The sequence below is a fragment of the Bos javanicus genome, chromosome 3 (assembly GCF_032452875.1).
Source record: "Bos javanicus breed banteng chromosome 3, ARS-OSU_banteng_1.0, whole genome shotgun sequence".
Taxonomy (NCBI): Eukaryota; Metazoa; Chordata; class Mammalia; order Artiodactyla; family Bovidae; genus Bos; species Bos javanicus.
Window position 1 is genome coordinate 92543891 of NC_083870.1, and position 22436 is coordinate 92566326.

At 47.7% G+C, this 22436-nt stretch overlaps 2 protein-coding genes across 4 annotated transcripts in view; one reads left to right on the plus strand and one right to left on the minus strand.

The window, feature by feature from the left end:
* IFT25 (intraflagellar transport 25) overlaps positions 1 to 22436 on the plus strand; it is a 75132-nt gene that overhangs the window by 47225 nt on the left and 5471 nt on the right. The gene's annotated exons all lie outside the window — the stretch shown is intronic.
* Positions 789 to 21076, minus strand: DIO1 (iodothyronine deiodinase 1). 3 transcript variants are annotated; one of them, XM_061411888.1, is made up of 4 exons: positions 20631 to 21076; positions 8327 to 8470; positions 4064 to 4263; positions 789 to 1831 (listed from the first exon to the last, which is right to left on the minus strand). In XM_061411888.1, the coding sequence occupies exons 1-4, from the start codon at positions 20965 to 20967 to the stop codon at positions 1763 to 1765; spliced, it is 750 nt and encodes a 249-aa protein (XP_061267872.1). In that variant the 5' UTR covers positions 20968 to 21076; the 3' UTR covers positions 789 to 1762. The 3 variants fall into 3 exon arrangements, with proteins under 3 accessions (XP_061267872.1, XP_061267871.1, XP_061267873.1); XM_061411887.1 differs by having other exon boundaries at positions 789 to 4263; positions 20631 to 21043; XM_061411889.1 differs by lacking the exons at positions 789 to 1831; positions 4064 to 4263; positions 8327 to 8470 and adding an exon at positions 15888 to 16511 and having other exon boundaries at positions 20631 to 21055.

The window sequence follows — 22436 nt, forward strand, 5'->3', positions numbered from 1 at the left end:
AGTTGCTTTGGCAGGAGGAAGAGTTTCATTCAGTGTCTCTACTATCCTGTATTTTTTTCCATCTCCCAGCACCTAAAAAGGGAGCCCAGGGAGGCAGTTGTAGAGCAGTAATGATGGTAACAATAGTAGCGAGTAGCCTGGCATTTTCTCCAAACCAGGCACAGTTCTGAGTGCTTTACTCATGAGTCCTCTGTAGGGTAGTCACTGTTGATACCCTGTTTTGTAGTTCAAGATACCAAAGCAGCTTTAAACAAAATCACACAGCCAGCAGGGAGCAGAGCTGGGATTCTGGTTTGAAGTTAGAGATAAGGTTTGAATCTCAGCTTGTTGCTTACTGAGTCTGAGGCCTTCCATAAATTACTTAATTCTGAGCCTTGGTTTCCTCATCTGTAAAATGGGTCTAATAATCTCCTCTTTGACCTGTATAGAGATTAAATAAGACTGCAAATCTGAAAGTGCCTGTGCCTGATAAATGATTAACAACTATTTTTAAAAGTTCCTTGGCAGGTAAGACAGAGACAAGAAAAATGTGTTTTCATGTTAGAAAAATGCCTCCCAAGTCTTTTCTATCATGTCATGTTGTGAAGATAATTTGATTTCAACGTGGACATTCTCTGGCAAGGAGTTTATGAGAAAGGTAACACATAGAGACTGAGTGTTCTTCCCACCAAAGGAGGGCCTTCCAGCATATGGTATTTTTTGGTCATCGGATTACATTCGTCTAGAATAAAAAATAGAACAAGCTGACACGCATTAGGAAAGACAATGTAAAGATCACACTGAAGCCATCCAGAAGAGCCTGATAGTTTTTAATCATTCTATGTTAGCTTGCTGCATCTTAAAACATTTTCTTTCAAATCAAGTCACAGCCGTGTGTACTTTAGGCTGTGGCCGTCATGAACAAATATGAAAAGAGGCAGAGTTAAAACAGTACCAATGGTTATCCATTAGTCTGAGGTAATCTAATGCAAATGACCTTTTAGGAGACTTGTGAAGAAATCAGAGAAACAGGATTTCAGATATGAGTTTCTGTATAACTGAATGACAGCTCTGCAGTATTCGTTGTCTAGTTTGGTCAAGGTCATAGTGGTTTTAGGAAGCCAGTCCTCCCACCAAGCAGCTTGTTATAATTGAAAATAAAAGAAGATTCCCAGGTACGGAGAGCAAGACGTCTATGAAATATATTCAAAGGTGGCGAAGTGAGCACCTCCTCTTCTACTGTAGAACTGAAAATATATTACTGTGAAAACTCACCCATCACTGCCACCATCCTTTGTTTTAAGTGTTTTGGCAAGAAAAGGATTACCGTCTGTACTGTCTGCTCCCATTCTCTTTGAATTCCTTTGAAAACCTGGAGTTATCCCCATGCTTAGTTCTAAAAGCCAATTTAGTGTCTTAAATGATCAATTCTTTAAATGGCAAATTTGGTACAGTGAACTTACTTCATTTAAAGAATGCCATATTAGAGTGGCTGAATACTTAGAAGGAAATGCAGCGTGTACCTGCTCTCATTCTTAGAATGCTGTGCAATGAACACAGTCTCCATGGTAGGAGCAGTACGGAATTATACCTTCTTTAATACTCAGCTTACTTGTGGCTTCATTTTCTCATTGCAACAATTGTTTGCTTGGATCAGAAAAATCCAGGCTAGTGATTCAACTGGGAACACAGGTCAAGAGGTAAATGTCAGCTGGGATGGGGGTCAAACCAAGCCTTAAGGGGCCCTCAGGTTGGGCACCTAGAACTGGGCAATCCGTCCAGATTAACTGTGGAGCTTTTCCAGAACAGCACGAACTTCCTCTGGATGGTAGTTCCAAGGACCAGGTTTACCCTGCAAGAGAAATGAGTCAGCATTTCCAGATTTCCAACTTGCGGGAATATGTAGGTCTGGAGCTGAGCTGAGCTGAGAGATTTGAGCTGGTGACACCTTTGTGGAAGTCGTCAGGATGGTGCAGTCAAGGGCAGATGTCCTTGAGATAGATGAGAGCACCCAGGGAAAGCATGTGGAATGGCACCAACATGTAATGGGAAGACTGGACAAAGAAGCAGGAGGAAAAGCAGAGCAGGTAAAGAAGATTTCAAAAGGAGAAAGGGATGTAGACAAATAAGCTTCTCTTCCACAACTGGACCTTCAGACCAGCCACCTCTCACATCAAGTTCTGCTCACTCTGCATCAAACCACCTCTGCCTGTCTAACCCCACGGCCTCAGTTCAGCCCTCTTCACCTCCTGTTTAGGCAACTACGACCCCAGCTCCTTCAGTCCATTCTTTTTTTTTTTTTTAAGTTGGAGTATGTTTGCTTTACAATGTTGTGTTTGTTTCGTCCAGTCCATTCTTCACCTAGTAGTCCATGATCTTTCTAAAGTAGAGATCTGACTTGTGCTTCTCCCTGGCTCACAACTCTTCAGTGCCTCTTTGCTCTCAGATGTAGGCTGAACTCCTTGGTCCAGAAAGAGCCTTTTATAATGGAAATGTCCCAACCCTCCACACCCTGCCCTAACATACCTCAGTGTTTCTGTCTCTCCTTCCCGTATTTGCAATGGTTTTTACTCACCATGTTCACGTGGCAGCCTCCTTATCCTAAGCAGGTGTCACCTCCTCTGAAAAGCCTGCCCTTCCTCAGGGTTCAGGAAATTTACTGTCTGAGAGCCAAATCTATCCTGATGTCTCACACCCTTTCCTTTACATATTGTCTATGCCGGTTTTGTGCTGCAATAGCAAAACTGAAGCGTTTCAGTGGGGATTATTTGGCCCCCACGGAGTCACATTTCCTATCTGGCCCTTTGCAGAACAGCTTTGATAAACCCTGCCCTGGAGCCTCACAGCACCCAGGAAGCTGTAACACTCTATTTATGCCTTCTTATTCTCTGCTCCTCCAGTTGTGAGTACTTCGAAGTAAGTTGTGTCTCCTTTTAAACTTGCGCTTGTGTTTCCAGTACTTGCTCAGAGCCTAACCCCAGGTAGGGACTCAGTACCCAGCTTGCCTCAACCAGGCCACCTCAGTACTGTGTCACAGGGGACGGGAAGGGAAGAAGGACTCGAACCCTCGTGCTGTGACCCTTAGCATTCTGAGAATTTATGTGAAGGTTGTTGCTTGTTTCGCCGGCATGAATGAGGCCCACCTGACCCATGGGCAGAGAGGCACCCCAGAGCTGGGTTTCATATGCTCCCCCAGGTTCGAATCCCTTCAGCAGATGTAAAACTAATTTCTATCCCCTCAGGGGAGGCTATTGATTCCCAGGTGGCACTAGTGGTAAAGAATCTGCCTGCCAATGCAGAAACCACAGGAGACACAGTTTCGATCCCTAGGTTGGGAAGATCCGCTGGAGAAGAAAATGGCAACCCACTCCAGTATTCTTGCTTGGAAAATCCCATGGACCGAGGAGCCTGGTGGGCTACACTCCATGGGGCTGCAGAGAGTCAGACAAGACTGATGACTGAGCACCACACAACACACAACAGAGGAGGCTCACAGTGCCCCCAGGATCAGAAGCTGTGCTCCCTTCCTTCACCCTCACCAAGCTGGAAGCATTAAAGGGGTACATGGTCCCCAGAAAAGCAGACTGGGCTCAGCAGCATTTGCCACTCCAAACTATAGAGGAGGTGTTCTTCTGGCCTCTATACCCGTTTCCAGGTTCAGGCCTGTCTCAGGGATTAGCAGCTTCAGACCCTCCCACTCCCATCCCATCCCAGAGGATTTAGAATTGAAATAGGAGCCTTGAGCAACTTGGCCTTAGGCAAGTCCAGTTCCTCCTCTGAGCACTATTCCTGAAATGGAAACATTGTCTCTCAAAGCAAACCAGGGCTGGGCCAGTCTTCTGCATTCAGAAGGCTCCCGGGAAGCTGCAACACCAGTCCAAATGCTATGGCCTTTCTTGTGCATTATTTCATCCCCTGTGAGGTGGGGGTCCATGTTTCCATTTTAGAAAAGAAGAAACTGAAGCTCCAAGAGGGGAAAGGACTTGCCTGTGGTCACGTGGCTGGTAAATGACCAGGCAACGATTTGAAACGTGGTCCTCTCTATGCCCTTACCCTGCCCTCCCTGGGTCCCACAAGTCCCCACCTTGTACAGGACCCTGCCCTCCTGGAGCACATAGAGCCGCTCTGGCAGTGCTGCGTAGCACGAGCTGCTCTGGTTCGTCATTGTGTCTACCACCACGGGGCACGGGGGGCTCTTATCCAGCAGCAGGTGGGCTGCCCGCAGGCGGTCCTGGAGATTCCGGTGATTCTTGATGTCCACATTGTTCTTAAAAGCCCAGCCATCTGTAATAGAAAGACCTGGGGGTCAGATACTGTCCCCACTTTTAACTGAGGGTCCCAGATGGAGGACTTCTCAACTTTGGCACTACTTATAGTTTGGGCTAGATAATTCTTGTTGTGGGGGCTGTTTTGTGTGTTGTAAGTTGTTAAGCAGCATCTTTAGCCACTACACACTAGATGTCAGTGGTGTCACCTTGCCTTCAGCTTGTGACAACCGAAAATGTCTCAGACATTGCCAAATGCCCTCTGCAGGACAAAAATTACCCTTGGTTGAGAACCACTGCTGTCACACCATCTCCTCCAGGAAGCCTTCCTTGATACACTCAGCTGTGTGATATTGGGCAGGCTCTTTAAATCTTTTTAAATTCTCAGTTTTCCCATCTGCTAAATGAATTAAAAGAACCCACATTTCAGTTAGCTGTAAGGCTTACCTGAGATAATTCTGTAGAATTCCCAGTATTCTACCTGGTTCATTGTAGCTGCTTAAAAACTATTGACTTACCTTGCCTGACTGCCCCAAAATAGCAGACAAGTAGAGAAGAAGCCAGTTTTCATTCTTCTCTTTTTTTTTCAGTTTTCATTCTCTACTACAGGTATTCTACTATTTTTCTCTGGAGATGCCCCACCCCCACCCCGAGCCAACTCTATTTAAGCTTGCTTCACTTTAAATCAGTGGCCCCCAGCATTTTTGGCTCTAGGGACAGGTTTTGGGAAGACAGTTTTTCCATGGACTGGGTGGTGGGTGGGGGGATGATTTGGGGATGATTCAAGTGCGTAACATTAATTGTGCACTTTATTTCTATTATTATTATATCAGCTGCAACTCAGATCATCAGGCATTAGATCCTAGAAGTTGGGGACCCCTGCTTTAAAGGGAAGGGGATTTTCAATTGGCTTCATTGGCCGAGATGCCCATCTGCCAACCTAAAGGAGCTGGTCCTCATTAGTGAATGGGCCCACAGGTTGAAAAAATGTCCATAAACTGGTACTGGCCTTGCCCTTCTACTTTCCCCATATCTGGGGAGATTGGAACCCAGATAATGGGGTGTGGGTTCTTTCAGAAGCCATGGGGCCTGCATTTATAATAGCTGCCTCCCAGGGTAACGTAAGCAGCAGAACTGGCTCCTCCTTCTTGTGCTTCAAAGTCCTCTCAAAGTACTCCTCCCCTAGGAAAACCCAGGATCAGAAGAAATTCACATCCAGTTACAACAGCCTGGACTCAGTTTAAAGTATTTATTAACTGCCCCAAGACAGCTAAACCTTGTGGATGACAGTAACACCAACTTATACGTGTGTCATGTCTAGGCGGGCAGTCTTTTCCATCCATTAGCTCCCCGGCGCTTCACAGGATGTCCTTCTCATCCCCACCCTGCAGCTGGGAATGTGGAGGCCCAGCAAGCAGCAGTGACCTGCCTCCCCACCTTTAACTGTGAGTTCTTTAGAGACAGGCGCTGCATGTACCTTTCATCTCCATGTATCCCTTGGCCCAGCACAGGGCTGGACACCTAGTAGGTATTCAGTAAATTCTGTTAAGTGGGTTATTCTGGGAGACATGTGTTTGCATGCTCAGTCATATCTGACTCTTTGCGAACCTATGGACCATAGGCTGCCAGGCTCCTCTGTCCATGGGATTCTCCAGGGAAGAATAATGGAGTAGGTTGCCATGCCCTCCTCCCGGGGATCTTCCCAACCCAGGGATTGAACCCGGGTCTCTTATGTCTCCTGCATTGGCAGGCGGGTTCTTAACCACTAGTGCCATGTGGGAAGACTTGTTCTGGGAGATAGGTGCTATTATTCTATTTTAGTGGCACAGAAGTGGGCATGGAAGGTAAGCTGTCCAAGTCACATGGCCAGCGCGTGATGCAGCTAGGGCGATCTTCCTACCTCAACGCATGCCTCCCTGTAATTTACCTGGACAGACACATGGTATGTGGGGGAAAAGGAAGTCAACTGATTGGCTTAGACCTCCTAGGATTGGTGGACACTGGCTCTGTGCATTTTAGTTCTTGGATTCAGGCCTTACCTACTTCTGACTGATGGAGTGAGTACCCTGGGAAGGAGTTGGGGAGGAAGAAGAAATGCTTGAACTAGGAGTGGCACAGCACAGAGGGTACACAGCACAGCCACCATTGTGGGTCAGGGCTGGAATAGGAAGCCTTTCCCTCAGTGGCTTGAGATGGACAGCCCTGGGTCCAGGAAAGGGTTAAACCTGCTCAGTCGGATTCCAGGAGAAAGCAGGGGAGGAGACAGGTATCAGGAAATTTCTGTTATGATCCAACCCCTCTTGTTGCACTTTGCAACTTGTTGTTTTAGAGATTAAAGCTGGATTCTCTACAACCTTGTGACTCCAAGTGTGGTCCCTGGACCAGCAGGCTCAACACTACCTGGGGGCATGGCTTAAAGCACCAAGTCTCAGGCCCCCCTCTGCTGCCCTGTGATCCAGAACCTGCATCTTAACAAGATTACCAGGTGACTCGAGCACACTTTAAAGACTGAGCAGCGCTGCCCCCAGAGTTAAATCCGCTTTGGCAGAGCTTCCACCATCAACTGTGCGAACATCAAGGCCTCGCCTCCTCTCAGCCATGGAGACCCTGACACCTGTAGGTGCCCAAGTTCTCTTTTCTTTCATTGATGGCTGCTGCTCTCCCCAAGGGTATTTAACAAAGAAACACATTGTTCTTGACTTTGCTCTACTGTTGCCTATGCTGTTTGTTTTGAATTTTATTTTGGAAATGTTCAAATATACATAAAAGTAGAGAGAACAGCTTCATCAACCTCCATGTAACTGTTACCCTATGCTAATATTTTTAATTGCCCCAAAGTCTTCAATGAAGATAGAAGCTGCCAGTTAAATGAGCACAGTGTCAGGCTGAAAGCAGTTCTCCAACCTCTGGGTGCATATAAATTAAGATGCAATGGGCCTAGGGTGGCCCTGAAACATGCATTTCAACAGGCAACCCACAGGGCTCAGACACGAGGGATCTAGGGACTACTCTGGGGAAAGGGCTGATGGAGCAGCTTTGCTGATAATTAATAACAATCTCTAAACACATGGATGAGCCAGCAAGGCTAATACTGGTCTAAACGCTCACTTACTCACCCAACTTTCACTGAGCTCTGACTATAACATGGACTCTGCCAGGTGCTGAGTGACAGATGACTGAAACAGCTTCTTGTGGGGTGATGGGGTGAATAAATAATCCTCGTTTTACTCAGCCACATGAGCCTTCTTGCCTTCTCCAACCTCTGAGTTTGAGGCTTGGGCTAAAACTCAAGTTTTAACTCTTGGGTTCAGTTCCCATAAAAATCAGGAAGACAGGGATGTGTCTGATTATCCTGTAAAGTTCAAGAAGCTTCGACCAAGCTGTAGAAGTTTCAGGGAGGGACATGTCTGCCCGTGGTAAGGCAGGACTTTCTCACAGAGCTGTTCAGCAAAGGAACAAGATTTCCCATTAAATAATAAAGATGAGCCATCACCTATTAGGAGCTGAAACAAGGATTGCAGCCTCAGGTAAAAGCTGGCCCAGAGCAGGGGTTCTCAAAGTGTGGTCCCCCAATCCACAGCTTCAGCATCACTCAGAGATGGTTAGAAATGTAAATTATTAGGCCCCACACCAGGTTTAACTCCAACTCTGGGGTGGGGTCCAGCAGTGTGTTTTCACAAGCCCTGGTGCTTCTGGTGCTCGCGATGCTTGGGAACCATGGACAGAGATGAACCAGGGAGAAGCTCCCCTGGAGCTTGGAGAGCCTTAGGATGGATCTCACACATTGCTAGAGCCACCGTTTCACTCGTGACCTTTCACGAGGTCTAAATTCCTTGTGATTGTGCTCAGATGAGCTCCTCCCCTTGATTCCCCGACTTACCCACTCAGAATGATATAAGCACTCCAGGTTTCTGCTCTGTGTGACTAGCGGAGAGCACAGACTATGGAGTTAGCGAGTAGGGGGTAGACCTAGCAGTGACTGAGTTAGGTCCTCAACAAACAGTGACTCTTTCCTTCTCTCTTCCTCTTCTTCTCACCCCCAACCATGAGTGAAGGGGAGAGGGAAGGACATCTTTTTTTACCTGATGCATGTGCTTCTTCGATGTAAATGATGAGAAAATCTGCTACGGAACCAAAATCTTCAATAAGTCTCTTGAATTGGTCAAATTTGAAAATAAATGAAGGTCAGGTGCAACTTCCAAAATTCAGCACCAAGGGTCTGTTGCCTGAAACAAATGGAACCATCATCAACCAGTAACTGACACATAGCATTTCTTTTGCGAGCACCGTCTTCACTCCTGCTTTCATTGTTACCTTTATTTCCTCTCTAAGATGGAGACGGGGCACAGTGCAGGGGCGAGGGGAGGGCAGAAGCTTAGAATACATGATTTAGCAGAGGCTAGAGTGAGTTGACTCCTCTGCAGAATGAAGGGATTCTATCAGGCAGTCTCAGTGGATCACCTGCACTCACTGGGAAGTAAATAATGACACAAAGAGTCCCTTTCATGCAGTGATACGGCAGGAACCCATCTGTTCTCTCATTGATGTGATTAGTGTACTACAAGGTGGGTGATTTTTTACCCTCTGGCTTATAGGCTTATTCCATGTCACACAGCAGGTCAATGGTGACGTTAAACCCAACATTCTGGCTTCTGGATTCTCAATCTGGTGCTCTTTCTATTCAAAGCACCTCAGTTCCCTCACTCACAAATGGACATAATAACAATACTTACCTGATAGGATTGTTCTAAGGATTAGGCAAGTTAAAGCAGATAAGGGCTTAGAATGGTGCCTACCCATAGTAGGTACCCAATAAGTGTAATATTGCTCAAACTACCACACAATTGTACTCATCTCACCCGCTAGTAAAATAATGCTCAAAATTCTCCAAGCCAGGCTTCAGCAATACATGAACCATGAACTTCCAGATGTTCAAGCTGGTTTTAGAAAAGGCAGAGGAACCAGAGATTGCCAACATCTGCTGGATCATCGAAAAAGCAAGAGAGTTCCAGAAAAACATCTATTTCTGCTTTCTTGACTATGCCAAAGCCTTTGACTGTGTGGATCACAATAAACTGTGGAAAATTCTGAAAGAGATGGGAATACCAGACCACCTGACCTGCCTCTTGAGCAATTTGTATGCAGGTCAGGAAGCAACAGTTAGAAGTGGACATGGAACAACAGACTGGTTCCAAATAGGAAAAGGAGTACATCAAGGCTGTATATTGTCACCCTGCTTGTTTAACTTACATGCAGAGTACATCATGAGGAATGCTGGGCTGGAGGAAGCACAAGCTGGAATCAAGATTTCCGGGAGAAATATCAATAACCTCAGATATGCAGGTGACACCACCCTTATGGCAGAAAGTGAAGAAGAACTAAAAAGCCTCTTGATGAAAGTGAAAGAGGAGAGTGAAAAAGTTGGCTTAAAGCTCAACATTCAGAAAACGAAGATCATGGCATCCGGTCCCATCACTTCATGGCAAATAGATGGGGAAACAGTGGAAACAGTGTCAGACTATTTTTCTGGGCTCCAAAATCACTTCAGATGGTGATTGCAGCCATGAAACTAAAAGACGCTTACTCCTTAGAAGGAAAGTTATGACCAACCTAGATAGCGTATTCAAAAGCAGAGACATTACTTTGCCAACAAAGGTCCATCTAGTCCAGGCTATGGCTTTTCCAGTGGTCATGTATGGATGTGAGAGTTGGACTGTGAAGAAAGCTGAGCACCGAAGAATTGATGCTTTTGAGCTGTGGTGTTGGAGAAGACTCTTGAGAGTCCCTTGGACTGCAAGGAGATCCAACCAGTCCATTCTAAAGGAGATCAACCCTGAATATTCATTGAAAGGACTGATGCTGAAGCTGAAACTCCAGTACTTTGGCCACCTGATGTGAAGAGCTGATTCATTTGAAAAGATCCTGATGCTGGGAAAGATTGAGGGCAGGAGGAGAAGGGGACAACAGAGGATGAGATGGTTGGATGGCATCACTGACTCGATAGACATGGGTTTGGGTGGTCTCTGGGAGTTGGTGCTAGACAGGGAGGCCTGGCGTGCTGCAGTTCATGGGGTCGCAAAGAATCAGACATGACTGAGTGACTGAACTGAACTGAACTGAATAAGTGTAAGCTCTCATCTCTTCTCTGAGCTGTGAAGTGGGAACAGTGGAGAAGGCTCCAGAAAGAGTGAAATGTGGGGCTTGGTCACATAATTGGCTGGGCCAGGGCAAAATGAAAATTCAAGGCCTTTCATTCAAAAAGTAGGGGCAAGTGCCAATAAATACATTAAAATAGTTTTCTGGTTCAGTATCTCTCTAGCCCTGGCATGCTGCTTTTTAGTTGCTATTTAATATCAGGTTCCCCCGGGCACAGAGATATTCATAGGGTGAATGTAGACTCTCACAGTCACCCAGGAGGCCCCGGACTCTGCATACATGTATGTATATTTGTGGCTGCTGGCAACCAGCTTTCCTTTCCCTCCAGCCACCAGACCAGTGTACCATGCCCTGGCCAGGAGCATAGAAACTGAGCCAGATGTGTCATCTTCACACCTGCCATCTCCCACACCCACAGGGTATAGCAACTTCCATGCAGGGACATGCTCGGTACCTCGAGGAAAGGAGTGGGGGCAAAAGCCTTCTCCCATTAAGTTACCCGAGTCACTTGCCAAATGGATTCGTGGCACTGTCAGCTCAGGCTGGGGATGCCCACCTCCATGCCCTCCTGTGAGACGCTGCAGGATGCCCACACCTGACCCTAACCTTTCCTATTCCTGGGTCCAGACCCTCTCTGGACCTGAAGGTGGCAGCAGCCACTGGGTGGGAGCAAGGAGGTTGGACGGGCTGGGGCCCTGGCAGTGGAGGGGTGGTCCTAGGAGAACTGTTAGGGGTGGGGGAGAGGGAGGGGGGAGGCTGTAGGAAACAGGAACCTGTGTGAGCCAAGGCTCCAAGTCCCTGAGGCATGTCCAATTGTCCAAAAAGTCTTCTCTCGCAAAATACAAATTAAGGATAAAACTATCAAGAATTTCAAGACAGTTCCAGCAGAACGCTCAGTTCAGTCGCTCAGTCATGTCCGACTCTTTGTGACCCCAGGAATCGCAGAACACCAGGCCTCCCTGTCCATTACCAACTGTCGGAGTCCACCCAAACCCATGTCCATTGAGTTGGTGATGCCATCCAACCAGCTCATCCTCTGTCGTCCCCTTCTTCTCCTGCCCTCAATCTTTCCCAGCATCAGGGTCTTTTCAGATGAGTTAGCTGTTTGCATCAGGTGGCCAAAGTATTGGAGTTTCAGCTTCAGCATCAGTCCTTCCAAAGAGTGCTCAGCCCCTTCTGAATAAGCACCCTTCGTGATTCACTGGTCCCATACCCAGGAAGACAGCCCTGGGTGAGAGCCTTCTGTAACTCCTCCAGTAGGTCCTGCACTGTGACATGGCCAGTTTAAGTGTCTGCATCCCACAGGCTATTCACTGTCCCTGAGGGCAGGGCCTGTTCCTCATTCTTCCTCACATCCCCAACACTGAGTATACCTTCATCGAAATACAAGCATTCACAGTGCTAATAAGGTGCACAGTTCTCTACCACACACGGGATTCAGCACAGAGCAGAAGCAGCAGGTCTCTGCCTGTGTGCAATTAGAATGTGAAAATGTTAGTTGCTCAGAAGCGTCAGACTCTTTGCGACGCCGTGGACTGTAGCCCACAAAGCTGCTCTGACCATGGAATTCTCCAGGCAAGAATACTGGAGTGGGCTGCCATTTCCTTCTCCAGGGGATCTTCTCGACCCAGGGATCGAACCTGGGTGTCCCGCATTGCAGCCAGATTCTTTACCATCTGAGCCACCAGGGAAGCCCCGGTGCAACTGAAGATCTGTTTAATGGGGAGACAGGCAGGAAACAAGAAAATCATAAAGGGAGTCATTTCAAGTTGTGATAAGTATCAGAAAAGAGACTATAAAGGAGTGACATGACATTGTGGGTCAGGGGAGGCCTCTAAGGAGATGCCGTTTACCCTGAGAAATAGGAAAGAGCCAACCATGGGCAAAGGGAGGAGGGTCATTCCAGGCAAAGGGGCGCCACATCCAAAGGCCCAAGAGGGACAGAGCTTGGTGTATTGAGAGACCTGCAAGGCCACTGTGACTGGAACCAGGCCAAGGGCAATGAGAGAGGTGACTGGAGAGGTAGGTAGGGCAAAAGCAGGCAGGCTCTCCTGTGCCATGGCATTGAATGTGGATTTTCTTCCAGGTCCAGGGGGACATCATAGAGATAAAGCAAGGATGGTGGACATTTGCTGCAATATTGGCTGCCCAGCCTGTAGCCCTCCTTCCTGCTTGGAATTCCCTATTTTTTGTACTATTGATAGGGGACTGTGCCCAGCCTTGCTCTGTGGAAGAGAGACGGGCCAGGTCCATTCTCCTTCCCAGCAGCCAGGGCACAGGCTGGGCTGGTTGGACCCTCCCATGTAGTTCTTTGATTCTGGAGTGATTGAGATGGTAGAACCCATCCACGCCCCAGTGGAAGAGCCCCAAGGGGATGGTGAAGTCCCTACAGTGGAGAGGGATTTCCCATGGCAACCACAGTGTCAGCAGCTTCCAGGCCCACCTGCTGAAACTAAAGATTGTTCAGGCCCAGTGCTCCTGCTGTGGTTGATTCTGGGGACCTGTAACAATGTTTCTAACACACTTGGCATTTATACATGTGGGAATGGTGTGACTAAGGAAACCCGAGTGAGTTTCTGTTGCTTACAAGCCAAAACTCTGATTGCTACTGTAGGCTATGAGATGAAAAATGATCATTTGACCCTTTAAAATGGGCCTGGCTGCTCAGTGGAGAAAGGATTGAGAGTGAGAACAGAAGAGGGGCAGAAGCAGTTAGAGGTAGTTGGGGAAATCCACAATGGAGTTAATGGGAGTCTAGGCTAGTGTGCAGTACTCTTGCCTGGAAAATCCCATGGACGGAGGAGCCTGGTGCACTGCAGTCCATGGGGTTGCTAGGAGTCTGACACGACTAAGCGACTTCACTTTCACTTTTCACTTTCATGCATTGGAGAAGGAAATGGCAACCCACTCCAGTATTCTTGCCTGGAGAATCCCAGGGACGGGGGAGCCTGGTGGGCTGCCGTCTATGGGGTCGCACAGAGTCGGACACGATTGACGAGACTTAGCAGCAGCAGCAGGCTAGTGTGTGTGTACAGGGGGAAGGGTCAAAGGTAGAACTGATGGGACTTGTTGATGGATGGGGAGTGGAGGACATTTTAACTTGCTTGTGATTTCTTTGGTTAGTTATTTCTTTAACTTGTTCCACAAAGGATTTAAAGGAGCTTACACATATAATAAAATATGAAATAAAAGAATTTGAAAGCCATGGCGCTCCAGGAGGCTCAGATCTCATGCATTCGTTGTACTGCTGCTGCTGTGCTAAGTCGTGGCTGACTCTTTGCGACCCCACGGACTGTAGTCTGGCAGGCTCCTCTGTCCATGTGATTTCCCAGGCAAGAATATTGCAGTGGGTTGCTATTTCCTTCTCCAGGGAATCTTCCTGACCCAGGAACTGAACTAGAATCTCCTGCATTGGCAGATGAATTCTTTACCACTGAGCCACCTGGGGAGCCCATGCATTCATTATAACTGAGCTAATATTGACTCTGAGTTTCCAGATGGCCAAGGAAAAGGAGAAACATGATTGCTTATATATTCCTCATTTTTCAGTACTTGAGGAGAAAGCAAGCCTGTTCCACTGGAGATACATTCTTGTCATCCTTGCCTCGCAGATGACCTCACAGGAGGCCCTAGGGGGCACTGGGAGGGCCTCAGCTGGTTGCCTCCTCACCCCATGTGACAAGTTTGCTCGGTCACAGCAGGGGAGGCTCAGAGGCCAGTCATAACCAAGTGGCTAGCTACTGGCCTCCAGTGACCCCAGGGAGTCACCCTTCAGATAAGAACCGAGGAGATTTAAGGTCAGGACCAGAGCCAACTATGGGCTGTCTGGAAATTTGGTTTTAATGGGATAAAAAATTTCAACATCCACTGATTAGGACGTGAAGAAACACAGTCATTTGTTTAATTATTTATAGTGTGGCTGGGTGCAGTGATCAGTATTGAGGGCAAAGTTTCAGCTTAGTTCCCTGCTTTTCTGGTAGCAGACAGAAAATGGATGGAGGCGAGGGGGTGGCCGGACTGGGGACTGGCCCCCTGCCCATGTCCACAGGCCACACTGCAGAGGACACCAGTTCAGGAACATCAAGCAAGGACTGACTGTCAAGTCCAGCTTGTTTGTGTAAGTGGGGAAACGGCTCTCTGGTAGCACTAGACTCAAACCCATCATTGGTTAACTTACTGGTCAGCCCCCAAACCAGTAAATTAATCCCCACACCAGGCTCTCTTAGCAGAGAAAACCAGCCTGTTTATAGTCACTAGATGACCCCTTATAAGTATATTTGGAGAGATTTTAGAAGATTTTAAATGGGGGATGAAATAAATCTAGTTTCAGAGCAATGGCCAGGTTCCAGGACAAGCGGTCATCCAGATTTGCCTTCCACCCCAACACGCAGTCAGTGCTGCGTGGCCTGTGTGTGTCTCGCGTGTGCGGGTGCAGGTACCTGCAGAGGATAAGAGGCGGCTGAGTTTCTCTGAGCTTCTGTTTTTTTATCCAACATTAGAAAGCACACCAGCTGAGAGTCAGAAGTCTCAAGTTCTTGTTCGGACTCTACAAGAACTCGCTGTGTGACTCTGAGCAAGTCCTTTACCTCTCTGGGCCTTTGCATGTGAAAAAATGAAAGGGTTGCTTTATATGATCTGTAAAGAGTCTTCCCCGGAGAAGGCACTGGTGACCCACTCCAGTACTCTTGCCTGGAAAATCCCATGGATGGAGGAGCCTGGTGGGCTGCAGTCCATGGGGTCACTAGGAGTCGGACACGACTGAGCAGCTTCATTTTCACTTTTCACTTTCACGCATGGGAGAAGGAAATGGCAACCCACTCCAGTGTTCTTGCCTGGAGAGTCCCAGTGACAGCAGAGCCTGGTGGGCTGCCGTCTATGGGGTCGCACAGAGTCGGACACGACTGAAGCGACTTAGCAGCAGCAGCAGCAAAGAGTCTTCCCAAATCCCAAAGAAAGGCAATGCCAAAGAATGCTCAAACTACCACACAACTGCACTCATCTCACACGCTAGTAAAGTAATGCTCAAAATTCTCCAAGCCAGGCTTCAGCAATACGTGAACCATGAACTTCCAGATGTTCAAACTGGTTTTAGAAAAGGCAGAGGAACCAGAGATCAAATTGCCAACATTCGCTGGATCATCAAAAAAGCAGGAGTTCCAGAAAAACATCTATTTCTGCTTTATTGACTATGCCAAAGCCTTTGACTGTGTGGATCACAATAAACTGTGGAAAATTCTGAAAGAGATGGGAATACCAGACCACCTGATCTGCCTCTTTACCATCCGAGCCACCAGGGAAAGACCCTGATCTGCCTCTTGAGAAACCTATATGCAGGTCAGAAAGCAACAGTTAGAACTGGACATGGAACAACAGACTGGTTCCAAATAGGAAAAGGAGTATGTCAAGGCTGTATATTGTCACCCTGCTTATTTAACTTCTATGGAGAGTACATCATGAGACATGCTGGGCTGGAAGAAGCACAAGCTGGAATCAAGATTTCCGGGAGAAATATCAATAACCTCAGATATGCAGATGACACCACCCTTATGGCAGAAAGCGAAGAGGAACTAAAAAGCTTCTTGATGAAAGTGAAAGAGGAGAGTGAAAAAGTTGGCTTAAAGCTCAACATTCAGAAAACTAAGATCATGGCATCTGGTCCCATCACTTCATGGGAAATAGATGGGGAAACAGTGGAAACAGTGGCTGACTTTATTTTTCTGGGCTTAAAAATCACTTCAGATGGTGACTGCAGCCATGAAATTAAAAGACGCTTACTTCTTGGAAGGAAAGGTTATGACCAACCTAGTTCAGTTCAGTTCAGTCACTCAGTCATGTCCGACTCTTTGTGACCCCATGAATCGCAGCACACCAGGCCTCCCTGTCCATCACCAACTCCCGGAGTTCACTCAGACTCACGTCCATCGAGTCAGTAATGCCATCCAGCCATCTCATCCTCTGTCGTCCCCTTCTCCTCGTGCCCCCAATCCCTCCCAGCATCAGAGTCTTTTCCAATGAGTCAACTCTTCACATGAGGTGGCCAAAGTACTGGAATTTCAGCTTTAGCATCATTCCTTCCAAAGAAATCCCAGGGCTGATATCCTTCAGACATACCTAGACAGCATATTAAAAAGCAGAGATATTACTTTGCCAGCAAAGGTCCATCTAGTCAAGGCTATGGTTTTTCCAGTGGTCATGTATGGATGTGAGAGTTGGACTGTGAAGAAAGCTGAGCGCCAAAGAATTGATGCTTTTGAACTGTGGTGTTGGAGAAGACTCTTGAGAGTCCCCCTGGACTGCAAGGAGATACAACCAGTCCATCCTAAAGGAGATCAGTCCTGGGTGTTCGTTGGAAGGACTAATGCTGAAGCTGAAATTCCAGTACTTTGGCCACCTCATGCAAAGAGTTGACTCATTGGAAAAGACCCTGATGGTGGGAGGGACTGGGGGCAGGAGGAGAAGGGGACGACAGAGGATGAGCTGGCTGGATGGCATCACTGACTCGATGGACATGAGTTTGGGTGAACTCCGGGAGTTGGTGATGGACAGGGAGGCCTGGCATGCTGCGATTCATGGGGTCGCAAAGAGTCGGACACGACTGAGCGACTGAACTGAACTGAACTGAACTGAACAAGTCTTCCAGAACTTCCAGCCTGGGGCTCCAAAATGAGTTTGGATTTATACTTAAAGCATACAGCAGAGCTCTTTAGTGGATTGATGGGTTTCCAAAGCTCTTACAGACTATCTTTCTTATTTTTTTCCTTTTTAAAATTTTAATTTATTTTTTAATTGAAGGATAATTGTTTTACGAATTGTGTGGTTTCTGCCAAACATCAACACAGAATGTCTTTCTAATAAGCAGAACTGATCATGTTAACTCTGCTTGAAGATCCTTCTAAGAACTCACCAACACATTCAGAGTAAGGGCTCTTTGCTAAGACACAGAGGCCTTGGAAGCTCTGATCCCTGATGACATCTCCAGCCTCCTTCTTCACTCCTTCATGCCTCTCACACCCTGCTTCTACCAAACTGACTGATGCCCCTCCATGTATCAGACCTCTGCTGGCCCTCCCCTCCACCCTGCTCTGTTCACCACTCTCCTCTTCCTCACCCATCCCGAGGCTTCAGTCCTTACACCATCAGCTCACCGTTCTCTTCTCCAGGAAGCCCTCCCCTGACCATCTTCCCACCTGACCCTACTCCTTCCTGAACTCCTTGGTTCCCTCTACCCCTCCATCATCTCCTTCCTTGAGTAATGAGATCTTCCAGTTGTGTTGATTTCTGTATCATCAGTACCTATTACTTCAGGGGACTCTGGACCAATGTGCTGAAATTCTATTTTATAAAAGTTTTTTTTCATTGCTCAGACTCCTCTCTCCATCATCAATTTCAGGTGCAGCAGCGAGGAGCAGAGACAAATAGAACAGTATCGAAAACGTACACTGAGGACTTCCCTGGTGATTCAGTGGCTAAGACTGCACTCCCAATGCAGGGGACCTGGGTTCGATCCCTAGTCAGGAAACTAGATTGCATGTGCCTCAACTAAGCATTCACATTATGCAACAAAGACTGGTGAAGCCAAATAAATATTTTTAAAAATAAAATGTACACTGGCCCACTGGAAAGTAAGCAGTTAACATAAGCAAGTAAATGCTGTGAATTGGCCATGAGGCACGTTGGCTTTCATGGAGCTGATCACTAGATCATCAAAAGTCAGCAAATTGGCATGGTTCTGTCATAGGAGCTGGCATGAGGTAGACTCACAGTAAACATGAGCTGATTCTCATTGCTTTTATCATCAGTGGTCACTTAGTGAATGTTTGCTGAATAAACCAAGGTCATTTCTGCACTGCAGTTTAAGATCATGAACAAAAAAACTCTTACCCTTCCCTCTGATTGAAACACTCTTCCCTTTTCAAGCTACCAAAATCTTACTTATTTTTCAAGGCTTCACTCCAATGCCACCTCCTCCAGGAAACCTTCCAAGCCCTGCAGGTGACGTTCATACCTTTTTAGTCTCCCCTCAGTCTCACAGAACTGTATGGACTTGTTATTACTTCTGTCTGTACCGTGAAACCATAAATTCCTCAGACAAAAGAGCAAGCTCTTACCTAGCCCTGAGGAGCCCCTGGCGTCTAGCTGAGGATCTAGCTCAAGGGAGGTGCTCGTGAATGTCTGTTGAGGTACACTGGGAAAACAGGATGAAGAAGCCGGATCCTGGGTCTGACTTGGTCACTCCCTGGCTCCATCACCTTTGCTCTCAGTTTCCTCCACTTCCCTTTTAAAATGAGAGCACTGGATCAGGCCCACATCCCCCAGAGTGTGTTCTTTGGAACTAATATGACGATGATAGGCTATCCTTCCGGTGGACAATGGGAAGTTGTATGTGTGTGTTAGGAAAATTAGTCAGTGCTGTGTTAAAGTTTTTCAAGTTTTTTTTTTTTTTAAGCTTCAGGGCCTCTCAGAGACTCTTATGTTCATGCACATGATGAATTTCCAGGAGGAGAGGATGTACTGTGCTTAGTCGCTCAGTCGTGTCTGACTCTTTGCTACCACATGGACTGTAGCCCGCCAAGCTCCTCTGTCCATGGGGGCTCTTCAGGCAAGAGTACTGGAGTAGGTTGCCATTTCCTTCTCCAGGGGATCTTCCCAACCCAGGGATCGAACCCAGACCTCCCGTATTGCAGGCGAATTCTTTACCATCTGAGCCACCAGGGAAACCCAAGAATACTGGAGTGGGTAGCTTATCTCTTCTCCAGGGGATCTTTTGGAGCCAGGAATCAAACTGGGATCTCTTGCAGTGCAGGTGGATTCTTAACCAGATGAGCTACCAGGGAAGCCCAGAGGAGAGTATAGTATGCAGATTTCCCAAACTATTTTGACCAGGGAACACTATCTAGTAAAGCATATCTATGGGATTTGGTTCCCAAAGAACACACTTTGAAAAACACTAGATTAGTCAATAACCTCAGGGACCTTCTCTCCTCTGTTTGCCGTGTTCATGCCCTGGGATTTCCACAGCCGTGTCCCAAGGTGCCCCCGCCTGGGCAGGAGGATAACACTTGTGCTTGAGCAGCCAAGTGCTGGATAGGAAGGATCAGTGCCCAGGAGAGGTCCAGGCAGAGATCTAGGAGTTCAGAAGGGAGGGAGAGTGGGAGAGCTGTAGGGATCTGAGCTGGTGTCACAGGGGAGGCCTGGGAGCAGACCCTGCTGATGAGGAATGGTGGCGATGGAGGGGAAGGGCATCAGCACAGACAGAGAAGGGAAAGCACAAAGGATGTACAAAAACCAGCAGTTCATCTGTAGGCAGTGTGCTGAGGGGAAGCCTGCAGGTGAAGTTGGGAAGAAAAGCTGGAGTCAGTCCACAGAGGACATGGAGAACAAGGCTGAGCCTGGGCTTCATCCCAGATGCAGACAGGGCTGCTGAAGGTTGGTGAGCTGGGGTACCAGTCAGCCAGGGATATGTTTGTGGAAGGGTCATCTGGTGACCATCCTCAAGTTAGGTGGGAAGAGAGGGCAAGATGGGGAGGAGGAAAACCTGGCAGGAAGAGCAGCTGTGAGGAAAAAAGAGAAACCTGACCAGAGAGGCCTTTAAGAACCCAAACAGATAGAGCTGGTTTGTCTGGGAGAGGGAGAGAGAGAGATCTGCAACACATATTTACTGGGCAACTGGCACGAGCCAGCAGCAGCCACGGGGACCCAACAGTGGGTTAGAGCACAGCCTCCACTTGCATAGAGCTTGCAGGCTAGTGAAGAGGACAGACAATAATCAAACACCCACACATATTAATAATTACAAACCATGACAGGTGTGTAAAGAGAAGTTTAGGATATGAAGCATAGAAGAGGGGATTAAGTGAGATCAGGGGACTGGGATCAGGGGGTGCCACTGAGCAAGAGTCTGAAGGATAAGCCAGAGTGGACCAGATGGGGGCAGGGAGATGGGGAGGGGATGGTGAAGACATCCCAGTCAGAGCAACTGTGCAATAAGAGCAGTGCTCAAGGAGCTGATGGCTAGTGTGACTGGTTTGCCATTTGATTGCCTGGGAAGGTGGTGATGTCACTTAGAAGAACAGGACCCAGGAGAAGTCCTTGTTTTCAGGAAGTGGGACGAGGACAGGAAGCCAGAAAAGGAGCAGCTGGAGCAGTGGCATTCAAGCTTCCATCCCACCTGCCCACCCCCCTCAAACATCCCCATCCAAGCACCTCTCGAGCTTGGACCAGCCGTCTGACCTTGCATGAAGTCCCAGATGCTGCACCTCTCTCCTGACAGGCGGACTACAGGACAGTTTGGGGCCAGACCCCCTTGTTCAGTCATGTCCTCCAGTCTCTGCCAACGGACCTTCAGGATAAACCAGAAATACTGGGTACTGAAGAAGGTAGGGATCCAGTTTTCATGGGAGAAGTGTGGGTTCCTGGTCATGCCAGTCTTCTCGCCCATGGCCAGGATGTTCTGCTTGACCCTCCTGGGAAACAGCGTCAGGAGCACTTTGCCTATGGCCACATGCAGGGCCACCTGAAAGAGGACCCAGAGCCTCTTCAGCCATAGCCCTGGCGAGGGCAGCCCCATCACAACACAGCCAGAGCTGGCTCTGAGGCCGGTGCACAGAGAGGAAACCTCCCGGCCACACAGGGCGGAGCTGGACAAAGGTGACGGATGGCGGCAGCCAACCCAGACAGGAGGAAGGTGCCAGGACAGAAGGGGTTTGCCTTCCGGTCAATAGAATGGAAAATTTCAAGCCAAGGGCTAAAGGTCTGTTGTAATGACCATTTCAGACGTTTTGCCTTACTTAACCTTTGAGAGACCCACTCCAGTGTTCTTGCCTGGAGAATCCCAGGGACAGGGAAGCCTGGTGGGCTGCTGTCTATGGGGTTGCACAGAGTCGGACACGACTGAAGCGACTTAGCAGCAGCAGCAGCAGCAGCAACCTTTGAGAGATACGTGGATTGGAAGATTTCAGGTCCTAAATTCTCTCTCTGATAAAGTTAAAAAGCAAAAGCTTTAAACCGGCACACTTAAAGGGACTCTGGTTCTTTAGAAAGGCTCTGTTGCAGTAAGTTCTACTGTTAATTATTTGTTTAATAATGTAAATTGTCCTTTTACTGCTGAAGGATGTTTTCTCACTCACAGCTTCTAGCTAGTGGTTGTGAATTTCTGGAGGCCTAGCCCTCTCCAGAGCATTTGAGTCTGGAAGCTCTCCAGGTCAAGACTGAGCTGGGGACATCCCCAAGGAAACCTGGGCCTGCTCCTTCCCTCAGCACTCAGGGTAGAGTAATAAATACAATGCTGCTCTCAGCTGGGTGCGGAGTCCAGCTGGGAAGGGTCAAGTGGACAGAAGAGTATCCTCCGTGTATTAAGTACAGCGAGGAAGGTTAAATGGGGCACTGGGAGCATGGAGAGGGGGCAGCTAATTCTGTTTAGAGAGGTCAAGAGGAATTCCCCAAGCAAGCAAAGTCTATGCTGAAACCAGAAATACAGAACAGCAAGCAGTAAACCAGCCCAGTGGGGTCAGTGGTCCTGGTGGAAAGAAGCACGCATCCAGAGAACTTCAAGCCAGAGAGTGCATGGCTCATGAGAGAGAGAAGAATCACAGAAGCTCAGAACTGTGATGTGTTTTAGAAAACGTCTGAAACCACTTTCTTTTTTAAGCAGGGAAACTGAGACCCAGGGAAGGGAAGTGGCCTCAGGTCCATTCTGCTGTTAGTAATCTCGAAGGAGTTAATTCACAAAGCTTAAGTTTACGCCTCCTGAGGCATTTATGTACCTGTGTGTTAGGATAGGAGGGAGAGCGACATGAAAGTGGTTGTCACCTTCAAAAAGTGTCAACCTTGGCCAGCAGCCCATTAACTTTATTTAGAGAAAGAAAAACCAGCTCCAAAAGATGTTCTCTTTCTGAGCATCTCAGTGCAAATACCACATGCTGTGCCCACAAAGTGCAAACACTTGCCTCTTTAAGCCCTGATAACCCTCCTGTGTATATAGCATTTTGCCAGGCACAAAGCAATCTTTATCCCTGGTGTCAGTTGTTTTTTCTTATT